The sequence below is a fragment of the Hermetia illucens genome, chromosome 3 (genome assembly GCF_905115235.1).
Source record: "Hermetia illucens chromosome 3, iHerIll2.2.curated.20191125, whole genome shotgun sequence".
NCBI classification, from domain to species: Eukaryota; Metazoa; Arthropoda; class Insecta; order Diptera; family Stratiomyidae; genus Hermetia; species Hermetia illucens.
Genome location: NC_051851.1, coordinates 116,147,391 through 116,164,100, shown reverse-complemented (window position 1 = coordinate 116,164,100; position 16,710 = coordinate 116,147,391). Strand labels below are relative to the sequence as shown.

Below are 16,710 nucleotides of genomic sequence, written 5' to 3'. Positions count from 1 at the left end.
AGTTCTATTCTAGATAATGTATCTGGGCCAATGTTCTCTTTACCTTTAATGTACTGTATGTCAAATTGATATTCTTCTAGATCAAGCCTCATCCGTGTTAGTTTCGATGATGGGTTTTTCATCCCAAATAAGTAAATAAGTGGCCTATGATCTGTTCTTACTATAAAATGTCTTCCATAAACATATGGTTTGAAATACATTATTGCCCAATGAATTGCTGTTAGTTCTTTTTCTATGGTAGATTTATTTTTTTCACCTTTAGTGAATGTTTTGCTAGCGAAAGCTATTGGCAATTCAGTTCCATCTATTGTCTGTGATAGTATTGCTCCACATGCATTTTCGGATGCATCTGTGGATATTGTAAACTGTTGTTTAAAATCAGGGTACTGAAGTATGGGCGGGGACATTAATATTGTTTTAAGGATGTCGAATGCAGTGCTACACAGTGGTGTCCATTCGAATTTCACATTTTTACGCAACAATTGATTTAAAGGTAGGGCAATTTCAGCGAAATTTGGGACAAAACGTCTGTAATAATTACAGAATGCGACGAATCGTCTTACTTCGTCTGGGTTTTTTGGTACTGGAAATTGTTTAATGACTTCAAATTTTGAAGGATCAGGTTGTATTCCTTCGGCAGAGATCTGATGTCCAAGATATGCTACTTCTGATTGAAAGAATTTACACTTATCAGGGTTTAACTTTAAATTTTTGGCTCGTAAGCACTGAAATACTGACGTTAGATTTTTTAAGTGATGGTTTTTCGAACATCCAGTGACTATTATGTCGTCAATGTATAAGAAAGCTGTGTCGGGTGATAAACCTGATAATGCTATGGTCATCATTCTCTGAAAGCTATTGGGACCAATATTTAGTCCGAAGGGTAGGCGGGTAAATTGGTAATGTCCCTGGTTTGTAGAAAAAGCTGTGTATTTTCGCGATGATTGTTTTAGAGGTATTTGATGAAATCCAGATAGTAAATCTAAAGTGGAAAAATATTTGGCTCGACCCATTTGGTCAAGAATTTCATCTATTCTGGGAAGTGGGAATTTATCTGCTACCACTTTTTTGTTAAGATTACGAAAATCAACTACCAAACGCCATTTCTTATCTCCTGTTGATGACTTTTTAGGGACTAGTAGTATAGGTGAGTTGAAATGCGATGTTGAGTGCTCAATGATATCGTCGTCCAACATTTGTTTGACTTGACGATTTATTTCTGTTTTGTGGGCTTCAGGTATACGGTAATTTTTTGTGTATACCGCTGAGTTATCACTCAACTGGATATGTTGGCTATAAAAGTTGTTGGTGGTTAATGGCTCATTTTCCATATTAAAAATATCCGCGAATTCTCGGCATAGTGTTTTAAGGTCTTTTATTGCATATTCTGGTACGTGTTCTACGTTCAATGTATTTAACAATTTTTGCATTCTTTGTGTGTTATGCAATTTATCGGTATTGTTGTATACAGAATAATCCGAAAGGTGTTCCCATTGAGGGTTGAGGTTTTTGATTTTTACTGTACTTGAAGTGGTGTTTAGGATTTTAACTAGTGGGTTTTGAGGAGAAATAATTGATCCTGCTAAGAATATTCCGGGTTGTATTTCTTGTCCGGGTATAACTATGTCGTTTAAGAATTGATTGTTTAGTTTGCGTATTACTTCGCATCTGGGCGGGATTAAGATTGTGTTCCGTGTAGGACCATCTAGAATTGGAATTTCATGAAGAATATTATTGATATTAATTGTCAATATCCAGGTGTCATAGTCGATTATTGCCCTATGTTTAGTAAGGAAGTCTAAACCTAGAATCGCATCTGCGTCTAGTGGAAAGTCATTAGCAACTATTTGGAATGTGTGCTCAATTGAAAAAGTACTATCGAATTTTATATGGGTTTTTGTTGCACCAATTGATTCTTTTTGTACCCCAGTAATGCCCTGTATTGTGCATGTGTTATTTGGATAGTATATTTGATTATTGTCAATTTTTCCCCGTTTAAATATAGAAATGTCAGCTCCTGTGTCTATTATAAAGGTACATGTTGCGTTGCACATGTCAACGAAAGCTCGTACAAAGCTTGTGAGCGATGGATTTATAGTATGGAATGTGACCTTTCTTATTGATTTCCCCCCAACCGATTTTGGTTGGTTCCTAGCACCGACTGAGGGGGTTGGGATTCCCCCGAACTCAAATGGTTTATATTTTGTCGGTTGTTACTGTTGTTCCAGAAGGGTCTTCGGTAATTGTTGTTATTATTTCTGAACCTGTTATTTTGGTTGCGGTTATAATTTTGGTTTCTATTTGGAGTATTGTTTCTGTTAAAATTTTCATATGAATTTCTATTTGCGGTATTATTAAAACTTTGATTATTACGTCGGTTTTGGTTATTGAAGTTATTATTGTGATTGTTACCTCTTCTGTTTGTTTTGTAATGATAGACATTTTTGGGAATTGGTTTATCGACTGCAATTGCCTTTGCAATTGTGTCGGATAGATTTGTAAGATTACCGGCACGCAAAATTAATGAGGTTTCGCTGTTCGAAACATTTTCCGCTATTGTTTGCATTGCAAATTTTTCGGCTAATTTCTCTGCAGTTTCGCCCTCTGCGACTTTTTCTGATATAAAGGCTCTTGTCAATTGCCTTGACAAGTCCTCTATTTTATTTGTAAAATCAGTTAATTTGGTATTTCCCTGTTTACAACTTTTAAGTTGTGCCAGAACGGCATCAGACGATATTTTTATAGAGAATTTTACTCTCAGTTTATCGATTAGTTTAGTTATTGTGTTTAATTCCTCGGATACCGTGTATTTGGCTTTGCCGGTTATCCGGGTTTTCACAAATTTAAGTAGAATACCTTTGTGTTCTACTGGTGTGAGTTCGTTCAATAGTGAAACTGACTCAATGAAGGATTCTGTTTCCTCTGGGTTTCCGTCAAAGTATTTGACTAAAGCTGTGGCTGTTTTAATGTCGAAAGCCATGTTCCCTAATTGTTGTTTGTCTAATATTGAAAGTATTTCAGCAGATAGTTGCTGTATTTCCTTGCAAACTCCCTTAATTAGAGTTGCTGTTTTAACGTCTGTTCGTATATTTTGTTCAGTCGATTTTGCGTCTATTAGTGTTTGTTCAATTAATTCGCGTTTTTCACGTATAGTTTTTTCACTGTAAGGACGATTTACACTTTTCCGTAGATTTATTAGTGTAATTTGAAGTTTCTCTTTTAGAGATTCTAATTTGTCCATTTAGAAAAAGCAAAGAATAACATTTTCAGACATCTACTTTTATATTGTTATATTGTCGTGCTTTCAATCATGTGATATAAATACTAACATTATTTAGAACAAACAAAAAAATCATTTATTATTTATTACTATTACATTTATTAAACTATCATAATTCTAATTTGGAACAAACATTTTTTTTTTTTATATTATTTTACTGATTAACTTTATTATTTTTTTTTGCATTTTTTTTAAATAATTTATTTCTTTTTTAACTTTGGTTATTAAATATTTATACTTGTTGGTCTCTTCTGGTGTAGCTGCGATTTCCTCTAACCGTTTATATTTTATGAACTGCCGCTGGAGTTCTCTTCTTCGTCCTCCTTTAGCGCTGACAGATTCGTTATTGGATAGTCGTTTCGTACGTTTCTTATATTCTTCTATCGTAAGGCGTCGAGGTCCCGCAAGTTTATCATCAACCGTAGTTGTCGATGTTGATTCTGACGGCTTCCAGCGTGGTGGTTGCTCTCCAATTTTATATAGTGTTATGCCTCCATTGTTTTGCTCTGGTTTTTTGAGCAATTGCCAGATTTTCTGGTAAAGCTGGTCGAACTTTTCCCCAATGTCGTTCATTTACACGACCTTGATTTCCAAATTTTCACGATAATAAGTAGAAACGCTAGTAAGCAGAAGTCTTTAGACTGTTACTTATGTATGAAGTCTTTAGACTGTCACGGTCGCCATGTGATGTGTCACCTTATGTGGTTGTTGCCAGTCCACTTGGCAATCCCTGTGATGTGCCACCTTATGTGATTGTTGCCAGTCCACTTGGCAATACCTTATTCTTCTTTCTTTCTAGATTAGATTATGGTTAGTCGGAGCAGCTAAATGCCAAAACTCCAGACTAACCAGCTATGGGAGCAGCAATTGCCTGAACTCCACAATGACCTAATCAAGCAGTGTAAATTATGGGAGCAGCGAATTGCTTGGACTCCACAGAATGAAACACGTTAAGCTTGAGTTTGATAGTTCCAACGAACTACGTATTTTTAATTTATATTTCCTTTTTTATACAATTTTTACCTATACTTAGTAGGCCGGTACATATCAATTTACAGTATTTTAGGAAAAATATTACATAGTAGGCAATGATAAGTTTACAGTATTTTTAGAGAAAATAATACATAGTAGGCAATGATAAAGTGAATAACAAGGTATTTGGCGACCGTGACAGTCTAAAGACTTCATACATAAGTAACAGTCTAAAGACTTCTGCTTACTAGCGTTTCTACTTATTATCGTGAAAATTTGGAAATCAAGGTCGTGTAAATGAACGACATTGGGGAAAAGTTCGACCAGCTTTACCAGAAAATCTGGCAATTGCTCAAAAAACCAGAGCAAAACAATGGAGGCATAACACTATATAAAATTGGAGAGCAACCACCACGCTGGAAGCCGTCAGAATCAACATCGACAACTACGGTTGATGATAAACTTGCGGGACCTCGACGCCTTACGATAGAAGAATATAAGAAACGTACGAAACGACTATCCAATAACGAATCTGTCAGCGCTAAAGGAGGACGAAGAAGAGAACTCCAGCGGCAGTTCATAAAATATAAACGGTTAGAGGAAATCGCAGCTACACCAGAAGAGACCAACAAGTATAAATATTTAATAACCAAAGTTAAAAAAGAAATAAATTATTTAAAAAAAATGCAAAAAAAAATAATAAAGTTAATCAGTAAAATAATATAAAAAAAAAAAATGTTTGTTCCAAATTAGAATTATGATAGTTTAATAAATGTAATAGTAATAAATAATAAATGATTTTTTTGTTTGTTCTAAATAATGTTAGTATTTATATCACATGATTGAAAGCACGACAATATAACAATATAAAAGTAGATGTCTGAAAATGTTATTCTTTGCTTTTTCTAAATGGACAAATTAGAATCTCTAAAAGAGAAACTTCAAATTACACTAATAAATCTACGGAAAAGTGTAAATCGTCCTTACAGTGAAAAAACTATACGTGAAAAACGCGAATTAATTGAACAAACACTAATAGACGCAAAATCGACTGAACAAAATATACGAACAGACGTTAAAACAGCAACTCTAATTAAGGGAGTTTGCAAGGAAATACAGCAACTATCTGCTGAAATACTTTCAATATTAGACAAACAACAATTAGGGAACATGGCTTTCGACATTAAAACAGCCACAGCTTTAGTCAAATACTTTGACGGAAACCCAGAGGAAACAGAATCCTTCATTGAGTCAGTTTCACTATTGAACGAACTCACACCAGTAGAACACAAAGGTATTCTACTTAAATTTGTGAAAACCCGGATAACCGGCAAAGCCAAATACACGGTATCCGAGGAATTAAACACAATAACTAAACTAATCGATAAACTGAGAGTAAAATTCTCTATAAAAATATCGTCTGATGCCGTTCTGGCACAACTTAAAAGTTGTAAACAGGGAAATACCAAATTAACTGATTTTACAAATAAAATAGAGGACTTGTCAAGGCAATTGACAAGAGCCTTTATATCAGAAAAAGTCGCAGAGGGCGAAACTGCAGAGAAATTAACCGAAAAATTTGCAATGCAAACAATAGCGGAAAATGTTTCGAACAGCGAAACCTCATTAATTTTGCGTGCCGGTAATCTTACAAATCTATCCGACACAATTGCAAAGGCAATTGCAGTCGATAAACCAATTCCCAAAAATGTCTATCATTACAAAACAAACAGAAGAGGTAACAATCACAATAATAACTTCAATAACCAAAACCGACGTAATAATCAAAGTTTTAATAATACCGCAAATAGAAATTCATATGAAAATTTTAACAGAAACAATACTCCAAATAGAAACCAAAATTATAACCGCAACCAAAATAACAGGTTCAGAAATAATAACAACAATTACCGAAGACCCTTCTGGAACAACAGTAACAACCGACAAAATATAAACCATTTGAGTTCGGGGGAATCCCAACCCCCTCAGTCGGTGCTAGGAACCAACCAAAATCGGTTGGGGGGAAATCAATAAGAAAGGTCACATTCCATACTATAAATCCATCGCTCACAAGCTTTGTACGAGCTTTCGTTGACATGTGCAACGCAACATGTACCTTTATAATAGACACAGGAGCTGACATTTCTATATTTAAACGGGGAAAAATTGACAATAATCAAATATACTATCCAAATAACACATGCACAATACAGGGCATTACTGGGGTACAAAAAGAATCAATTGGTGCAACAAAAACCCATATAAAATTCGATAGTACTTTTTCAATTGAGCACACATTCCAAATAGTTGCTAATGACTTTCCACTAGACGCAGATGCGATTCTAGGTTTAGACTTCCTTACTAAACATAGGGCAATAATCGACTATGACACCTGGATATTGACAATTAATATCAATAATATTCTTCATGAAATTCCAATTCTAGATGGTCCTACACGGAACACAATCTTAATCCCGCCCAGATGCGAAGTAATACGCAAACTAAACAATCAATTCTTAAACGACATAGTTATACCCGGACAAGAAATACAACCCGGAATATTCTTAGCAGGATCAATTATTTCTCCTCAAAACCCACTAGTTAAAATCCTAAACACCACTTCAAGTACAGTAAAAATCAAAAACCTCAACCCTCAATGGGAACACCTTTCGGATTATTCTGTATACAACAATACCGATAAATTGCATAACACACAAAGAATGCAAAAATTGTTAAATACATTGAACGTAGAACACGTACCAGAATATGCAATAAAAGACCTTAAAACACTATGCCGAGAATTCGCGGATATTTTTAATATGGAAAATGAGCCATTAACCACCAACAACTTTTATAGCCAACGACATTTTTGGCCCAAAGAATTAACTTATTAGCTCCCTTTTACATTATCTCCTCGTTTATTGAGAATAATTAGTGGGTCGCCTCAAGATCACTTGGCGCAGAACAGTAGAGGAGGAGTGCTAGCGTCTCGCGAAGTCCTGGAAGGAGTTGAAGTTCATTTCAATAAACGGTAACCTATAGCGCGTTTGCATGAATTTTCTGGAGTTACCTTTTATCTTTGTGCGACCTAACTGAGGTTACCAGAAGAGCACAGTACCAAAAAAATGTAAATTACACCAGTCATAGGCAATATCTACTTATCAAGATATCACCAGTAGATTCCTATCCATTCGCAGAGCATTAGCCTCTATTACAAGGTCGAATAAACCATTAAAATGAACACATTAGCTGAAGGCAATGTACCTCTACGAATGCCGTTTTTTCCATCTTTTTACAAGATGCTTTCTTCTTTTACCATCATCAGCGAACTGTAACACAAATCACATCGCGCAAAACGTTACATCTTAATCGTCGAACGTGTGCATACTTTACCACATAACCCACACCCATACATTCCCATTCTATGTTAATTTTAAAAAACTATGAATGGCTTTGCACTTTCGTTTACGATAGACTCCAAAGGTCTCCCTCTCTTAATGGTCTCTTGACGACTGCACGTATCAATGTGAGCTTCATGATTTCTATGTGATAACTTCATAACTTGTTACAATCATCATGTTATCTAGATACATTTTTACTGAATTAATTTGTATCTTTAATTGAGTGAAAAATTTATGGGTTGAATCGAGTTGAGTTTCATAGAGTGAAAATATGAAGGGGAAAGCTGAATATTCAGTCATATTGGCGCTTGTCGAGTTCTAATCAGACGAAAACGTGCTTTATGCTTTTCACAAGGTATCTTAACACCGCGTTAAATAGTTCAAGGACTCGAAAGGATGACCTTCTCACAAATATTCACTGTCTCTGGACTCTGGATTTGAAAATGTACTTGCATGATGCGTTGCTAGCCCTGGAATATAGTCGGGGTTTTTGACGCTGAGCTTTCCACTTTATCATTGACACATTTCCTCCTCGTTATCTAACATATCCTTATCACCATTCTGTCTTGACTGAAAGACATGGAGATTCAATGGGCAATATCTTTTTTTCCCAGAAGCTTTGACTATGCTGGTCCCCCTCTGGTTGCTTCTTCACGAGTCATGGACCTTGGTCAAAAGGTCCCTGACTTGGTCCGACTCGGACAGAAGATAAACAGTTATAAATCTAAAGTTCTCAGTCAGTAATCGAGGGCATCGAAAAGTACAATCCGCAAATTCAAGAAATCAGCCACCGTCAGGATCCCCGACGATTCGTCGAGACCATTAACTTTTATCGACGTTTCGTTCGCAACGCCGCCACGATGCAAGCCCCTCTCAACAAATACTACGCAAGGACCAAGAAGGGAGCCAAGAAGGATGCCTTCGAAGGATGCAGAAACAGCCTAGCCGACGCCGTACTACTCGCCCATTTTCAGGCCAACGCCCCCTTGAGGCTTACTACTGACACATCCGACGGCGCAGTCCTGGAGCAACAACAAAATAAACAGGAGCCCCGTTAACTTTTTATCAAAAGAAACGAAGCGAAATACAGCGCTGTCATACGTGTTTGCCCAGTCAACTGACAAAGCGACACCTCAGCTGCATAGCTCAGTTTACAAAGGGCTTTCATTTCACTCCTGACCCAAGCAACGAAGTAGCAGATGCGCTCGCTCGTATCGAAACCACCGAACCGCCTGCCTTCATCAATGAAGATGAGTTGTCTCATAAGCAATCCCTGGACACGGAGTTACGGCACCTGCTTCGTGACAACACCACATCCCTGAAGCTGATACGCAAGCGCTGCGGTTTAGACAAAGAGATCGTCTGTGATGTGTCTCTTGGATGTTTTGCGCCCCTTCGTCCCCGCCCCAGACGTTTCTGGTACCCGATGAGCGTTTTCAATACGTCCATCATCATAAGTCCCTTGACTGTTTCACAGAGTTGCAGGTATTGGTTAACTGTAATAGACCAGTTCTCCAGCTGGCCTGAGGCGATTCCAATGGATGAACAGACTGCAGACTCCGTGGTGAAGGTATTCTACAATAATTGGGTTGCACGCTACGAAACGCCTCGTACGATTACAATCGACCAGGGTACTCAATTCGAGTCAGTCTTCTTCCAGTCGCTAGCCAACTTCATCGGATGCTTTAGAACTAGGACGTCGCCTTATCAACCCGCGTCAAACGGAATTGTCGAACGTTTACATCGCACACTTAAGACTGCAGTTGTATGCCACGGGCAAAACACTGCCTGACCAGACATGCTGCCCACCGTCCTATTAGGACTTCGTACTAGCTGCAAGGAGAGCCTGGGCATTTCGTACGCGGAGGTGCTCTAGGGAACTACCCTATCGCACCCATGAGAATTCCTCGTTCCTAGCACCGAATCAACGGGCCCCCATGAGTTCCTTACCATTCTGCGTAAAGTTCGCCCAGTACCGATAACCCACCGAAATCGACAGAGAACCTTTGTGACTAAAAAAGTTAGCAAATGCTCTCACGTCTTTCTGCGCGTGGTTGCCGCGTGGAAGCCTGTGTCGCCACCCTACTCTGGCCCGTATTAAGTCCTTCAGCGTCTGTCGGGCATCGACGTGAACGAACGCCGAGTTAACGTGTCTACCGAGAAACTCAAGCCAGCGGCCTGCAACCCTCATCCGAGTATGTTTCCCAAGCAGCCCTCAAGTGTCCACCTTACGTGAAGGCACATCTCCGAAGCGCTGAACACCAGATTAATACACCCAAAAAAGGGGAAGTTGGAGCCACAGGCAACATTGCAAGGACTACAACCAAGAAAGACCACTACTTAAAAAGCAGGGATAAGTAAATACACGTCTGAGATCAGTATATCAGACGCCAATAAGGAAGCAGGCCTCAGTGACGCGAGTTCTAAATACTACCTGCGGCATCTAAAGGAAGAACTGAAACCAGAAGGGGCATGCAGACTCAGGACAGATCTAAGACATCATTTTCGGGGCCTAGAAAGCCGGGAGTAGCTGAGATTAGCCCACATGAGGGGAATGCTGCCAAAAAACCTAAATCTGAACGCAAAGGGGGTAAGTCAGGAGTGAAACCAGGAATAATGAAGTCAGTCATTAGCAATGCCAGTGGGGTCAAGGTCATTCGACTGGCCATACAGCTAAAGACGTTTCCAGAGCAAATACTCACTCATGAGGAGCAGGAAACTGTCCAAGATGCTGCCGTCAGGCAGGTATACAAGGGATGGTTTGCGAAGCATGTGTTCATCAAGATACACTCTCGACTTGTAATAGGGTTGATATACCACCGTTTTAGAGACGGACCACCTAATTGCTCAGAATAATAATCTTCATCATCATCAACGGCGTAACTACCGGCATCCTGTCTAGGCCTGCCTTAATAAGGAACTCCAGGCGAGGCCCACGAATTTGATATACCTAAAAAACTCTCTACCGTCCGACCTACGCCATCGCTCTATCTCAGGCACGGTCTGCTTCGTCTTCTTTTTCTACCATAGACATTGCCCTGATAGACTTTCCGGGCTGGGTCATACTCATTCACATGGATTAGGTGACTCACCTACCGTAACCTGTTGAGTCGGATTTTATTTATAACTTGACGGTCATTATATCGCTCATAGATTTCATCATTATGGAGGCTACGGAATCATCCATCCTCGTGTTGGGGCCAAAAATTCTTCGGAGGATTCGTCTCTCAAACGCGGCCAGGATTTTGCAGTTTTTTTGCTAAGAAGCCAGGTCCCCGAGGAATACATAAGAACTGGCAAGATCATAATCTTATACAGTAAAAGCTTTGACCTTAAGGTAAGACGCTCCGAGCGGAGCAGTTTTGGTAAGCTGAAATAGGGTCTGCTGGCAGCCAACATCCGTGCGCGGATTTCATCGTCATATCAGTTATCGGTTGTGATTTCCAATCCTAGATAAGAGAAATCGAAATAGAAACATTTTCATACGCGATTATAAAGAGTCTTCAGAAGCATTGTGGAAGGCACACCTCCTCGGCTGCGATGCCCACGCCCACCATGATCTGCAGAAGTAGTGGAACCAAACGAAGAGGCGAGTATCTTCTTGAATTTATCCTTAGCAATAAGCTAGAAATGTACAATATAGTGACCAGCAATAGACAAGCGGAAACTCTAGGGAATACCTTGAAGAACAGACTGGTCAATAATTACAAGGTTTCAGATCAACGCTCTATGTCGGATCACAGAATACTCTCATTCGATATTAAAGACAACTCCGATGCAAAAAGAATAATAAGGAATCCCAGAAGAACGGATTGACGCTCCTATCTAACGCACCTGAGCAACAATATGGCTCAGCAACAGCGGTGGACAACCTGATCAAAGTCTTCATCGACCCATATGAGGCCAGCTATCCGGCGGAGACAGTTAAGTATTCAAGAGATGATGGAACGGGAAGCTAGCTAGGACGAGGACAGATGTGCAAAAAGAATTCAACCGGGCAAAACAAACCGTAGACTGACCGAGGTACTAAAATGAATTAGCTATGTATAAGTAGCAACGCGATCAGTGAAGCAAAACGGATCAGCTTGAGAGAATTCTGTGAAGAGATAGAATAAGCCACAGATGCAAGCATTATACAAACCTATAGCCAAAGATTTTGTTTGTATAATGCTTCCATCTGTGGTGTCCGGATAGCTGAGTGGTTAGAGCGCAAGGCTGTCGTACGGAAGGTCGCGGTTCAAATCTCACTGGTGGCAGTCGAATTTGTATCGTGATTTGACGTCGGATACCAGTGGACTCAGCTGTGAATGAGTACCTGAGTCAAATCAGGGTAATAATCTCGGGCGACCGCAATGCTGACCACATTGCCTCCTAGTGTACCGTTACGGTCTTGAATGAAGTGCTCTAACACACTTCAAGGCCCTGATCGAACATGGATTGTTGCGCCAACGATTATTATTATAGCCAAAGACAGGGGAATATCCTCTATCTGATTGAAGAAGGAAGATGGGACATTTACCGAGAATGAGGAGGACAGAGTACATCTGCTTCTCGAAACTCATTTCCCGGAGGCGACATCATTCCTTGTGACAGAAGAAGAAAGGAGGATTGGAAACTAGGAAAAGAGGTATGCTCAGAAGCTAAAGTAAAGTGGCCAGTGGAAACCTTTAAACTAATGAAATCAACCGAAGTAAATGGCATCTTCCGGAATTCCGGAAAATTATCTTAGATATCTTTTAAAGGTGGTAGCGGGCAGCATGGCTCTGGGATATATTCCAATAAAATGGAGCGGGCAAGGGTGGTTTTTGCTCCGATTTCACCCTAAATCTTTCAGAGTAATTTGCCTAACATTGTTCGTGCTCAAAATAGTGGAGAAAGTCATAGACAACTAGTTGTTGGAAAGCTACTGGAACTCTGATGACTTGTCGGCCTATAGCAGGGAAAAAATTAGGTTGCACCTCAAAGATACTATTTGGATACTTACTGTAATAGTAAGGACAATGATTAGGATTATGATTAGTGATGATGACATTAACAAATAAAGAGAAACGGCTGAATACTATAACCACCACAGGGTCTGCATTCGCCACTGGGTTTAGGGACCATGTGAATGGACGAAAACCAATAGCTGCCTGAAGGTCTGCAAATTTCGAACTCTTTGCGGTGGTGGTTATGGACGCACATTAGAAAGGACCCAGTAGTTTTGATGTAGTGGCGAATGTTATGCTTAATCGCCTCAGAGATACTTCGCTCGGTAGTAATGTCGTAGTATTTTTGAAGAAGTTCGCGAATAGGTGAGTCCACAACTTGCAGTGAACCGCTATAACAAAGCGCCAAGAAAAATTTTTTCCTAGAAGTCCTAGAGTCATATCTACTTGCCCGTAGTCAAAGTACGGATCAACGCGGAATTTGCTATAGCGAATTTTGAAGGTTGTTTCGGGACTTTGGGAGCACCGAGACTCCACCGCCTGGCAGTGGCGGCGGCTGCTAATGCTGCCACGCTGCCAAGATGCGCGAGGAAAAGAGTGAGCGTTGACATCTCCCGTCAACAACATGGAAGTGACTCAAAACTTTAAAAAACGCTGAAAATATTGAATATCAGCATGGTGCCATCGAGTGGCATGCATCAAATCGAAACTAGGCAAGGATCCAGCGGAATATACAAAGTAATGTGTCCAGATTGAGGAAAAAGCTACATAGGATAAGATAAAAGATTGTTTTGGTGCGACGAAGAGTGCACTCGAAAGAAGCGGAAACGAAAAAAAAAGAATGAGCGTAACGTTGAAATCGGTGATAGCAGGGTACACCAATGAGGAACGACAAAACTTAACACGGAACAACGTATATGTGGTTAAGAAATACGGAACAGCAGAAAGCTAAATGCAGAAGAGGACTGGTGATCTTATGGAAACCAGAGGGTAACTGAAATCAATTATATCTCAATTTTTATAACCCATTTCCATTAATATGAATTAAAAGACTAGGCGCAGCTATGACCGCAGTGACGAGAAACAACTGACTGTCGAATAATAAAATTTAGGAATCGTGCCCGTCTTCTCCTATCCTCAGAGTGCCTTCAACTAAAATTAAGTGTAATACCAAATGGGTGCGCGACTCACGTTACTCCGGGATAACTCTCACTCTTAACTAGATTGTCAGCAAGAAAGGTGGCGGACGGATCAAAGAACTGATATGAACGTCAGTTGCTAGTGCCAGGCAACACTCATCCAATCATGTAAGGTATTAAGGTTTTCATTTTCGGTACAAAATAGCGAATATTTATGCTGAATGAGGTTTATCATTCAATACCTATTTCCATACGCTATAGAAGCTGGCGCTGGGAAATACAGGGCTTGGGAAACCCGTAGTCAGCAGTTGTTGGGACTGACTATCAATATCCAAAGGCCACAATGACTCAGTGGTGGAATTTTGGCTATTATAGCATCAACTGGTATGAGCAAACGGAGGGAGTAGTTGCGAATCCAAAATCCATTCAGAAGAAGTTCAATTTTTCGTAGATCTCCTCCACATACTGGCAGCAGTCACGCGAGTTAGGGTGCACTCCTCAGTAGTGAGGGCGATGTGGGAAGCAGGTAAAGAAAAAAATGTTAACGTCAAATTTCTCGGACAATATGACGCGCACAGGCTCGTTGGCAGCTGTCCTCATAACACTAGGTAATGCAATTATGGAACACTCTGGCTTTATTAAGGATCCCGGGAATATTCACTAGCAGCATTAGCATTAGATTTGTGTACGGGAAGGTGCAAGACAAAACGCTGAACGGAGCCAGGTGACACAAATGATATCCATTCAAACGAGCAGAAGAAACCGTGGAAAAGGCTGGGGGAACGATTGAATGGGCCAACGGTATATCAAACCACAGGCGACAAAAAACGCTCAACTCCCAGGAATAACGCGAATAATCATATATCGACATTCTCAGAAATATGGAGCCATATCAAGAACACGCCAATTTGGGGAGAAATGTTGGTCACATAAAACGGTTGCGTGAAGGAAACTCCACTTTGCAGTTCAAGTGATTCAACAATATAAAAGGGGACGAATTCTCAAATCAAATTGAATAGTCCTTAAGGCAGGAGATCTCTGTAGAGTAGATGAAATGTGTGTAGACGAAATAACCACCAACAAAGAGGCTCATGAGGCCTTTGAGAAAGAATTTTACCTTTACAGTGAGAAATTACGATGGAACACAAACCGCAGTGATCCGGGGAAGCAACACATAAACTATTGACATCAAAATGACTAAATATAAGTTGAGTTGTGTATCGGTTTCGAGAGCAAGCGAAACTGAAGTAATAAGTAATAAGTAAGTCGAGAAACCGGAAGCTTGGTACTTCAGGAATGAAAGGTTTTATTTGTTTCTTCCCATTTGTACGTAGCCCGTTATGTATATGCATTTAGCATGTCAGACTACTCACTTTAGTGTGATATTGATATTTAGTTGCAATAAATTTACACGGTAAAGCCAATTTTGAACTGCTGTAATTTAGTTAGTAATAATATAATTTTAATCAAATTTGGGGATAATATGTTCCATATTATATTCTATACTAATACAAATTTTTATACCCCTAGGATAAACTTAACCCCCCCTAAGTTTACTCAATTTCCCCAAAAATATGGTAATATACAATTATTACCTTAATATGAACAGATATCGATATGGAAAGTATTTCGAGCCCTGGACACCATATAGAGGCAGCTTCATGATTTTTCCTCAGATTTTTCGGTTGGGTAGTTTCTGAGAATGGGTCCGTTAAAGAAAACATCACTTTCAACAGTTCGCACTTCCCGCCTCTCCCACAAATGTCAAAACTAAAACCGGAATGAAAAAGTACTAATCAAGACCTTTTATTTGATATCCAACATGACTATATTCGGTGAAAAAAAGGTACACCCCTCTTATGCATGTATGAGGGCACCTCCTCCCCCCTTAATCTCAACGTAGAAAGATGTTATTCATTGCATGTCTGCGCGTTCACAATTCCCACCTTCTCACCGAATTTTCGTGTCAAGCGGTATAGCCGTTTCTGAGAGAAGTGGGTGCGACAGACAGTTAGACAGACAGACAGACAGTGAACTGATTTTAATAAAGTTTTGTTTTGGAAACAAAACCTTCAAAATGGTGACTGTAGATTATCGGCACATTGCAGAAAGAGAGTTTTTGGAGATGCTTCTCATAGTCGCCATAGGCAATGGTGGCCTTTATACAGTGTATATTGATTTCTGGTGGAAATTTTATTCAATTCCCAAAACTGCAGCCGAATTTGAGGCGCGTGGTGAAAAAACTTGACATTTAGCGAGGTTGGTCGGAAATTAACTCTCAGAGAGGCATCTCTAGTACAGTATCACAAAAGGGTGCATAAAGTTGTGATACAGGGTGCTCTGCTGTGGAACCGGCCTTAGAATATATAGAAAAACCCTGTGAAGGTTGGAAGGTCTTCTTAGAACAACTATTGCTTTGAGGAACGGCACGAAGTTCTCTGAGGAGATAAAACTGAATGCACCATGATGATGATGTTAGATGGCTTACCCCAAAGTATAATATTCAAATATTGGATAAAATCTTGCTGCCACCTTCCAACAATTTCATGTTTCGAAAGAACATACAAGCTCCCATGTTGTCTTTTAATGTGATGAATATTTGAGCAACGCGAGGAAGATACGTAAATCAAACTGGATAAAAAAATGTAATGTGTGACCTGCTTGTGCCCTAGGCTGTTCTTGACAAAAACTGTCAAACAGCTTCGTTCAATAAAAATAAAATAAAATATGTATATTTACCTGGATCGATTGACAATGGCATGGCGTAGCCAATTATGGCACTGAATATTACAAGCACTCCCAGCCACCTCATTTTAAGCCTCTATGATATTTCGGCGTCGTAAGTTCACTATCCCTACATGTATATACGGAGATGTTGAGATGAAGTAAGTGTGCTTGGTCTACCGTTCTCCTGTAGGCGTTCTGTGCCTAATTTCTGGAATTAAAACACAAAAAGATGACAATCAATTAAAATGCTTGAATGAAATGTT

The 16,710-nt window shown here is 39.6% G+C and overlaps 1 protein-coding gene across 6 annotated transcripts in view; it reads right to left on the bottom strand.

Annotated features, from left to right (window-relative positions):
- The window catches only part of LOC119651094 (cartilage oligomeric matrix protein), a 213,232-nt gene that overhangs the window by 119,228 nt on the left and 77,294 nt on the right, over positions 1–16,710 (bottom strand). For all 6 annotated transcript variants that reach the window (XM_038054447.1, XM_038054451.1, XM_038054448.1 and 3 more), the window contains exon 3: positions 16,460–16,655. In XM_038054447.1, the coding sequence (XP_037910375.1) occupies positions 16,460–16,532 (73 nt within the window). In that variant the 5' untranslated portion in view covers positions 16,533–16,655. The remainder of the gene's footprint in view (positions 1–16,459; positions 16,656–16,710) is intronic.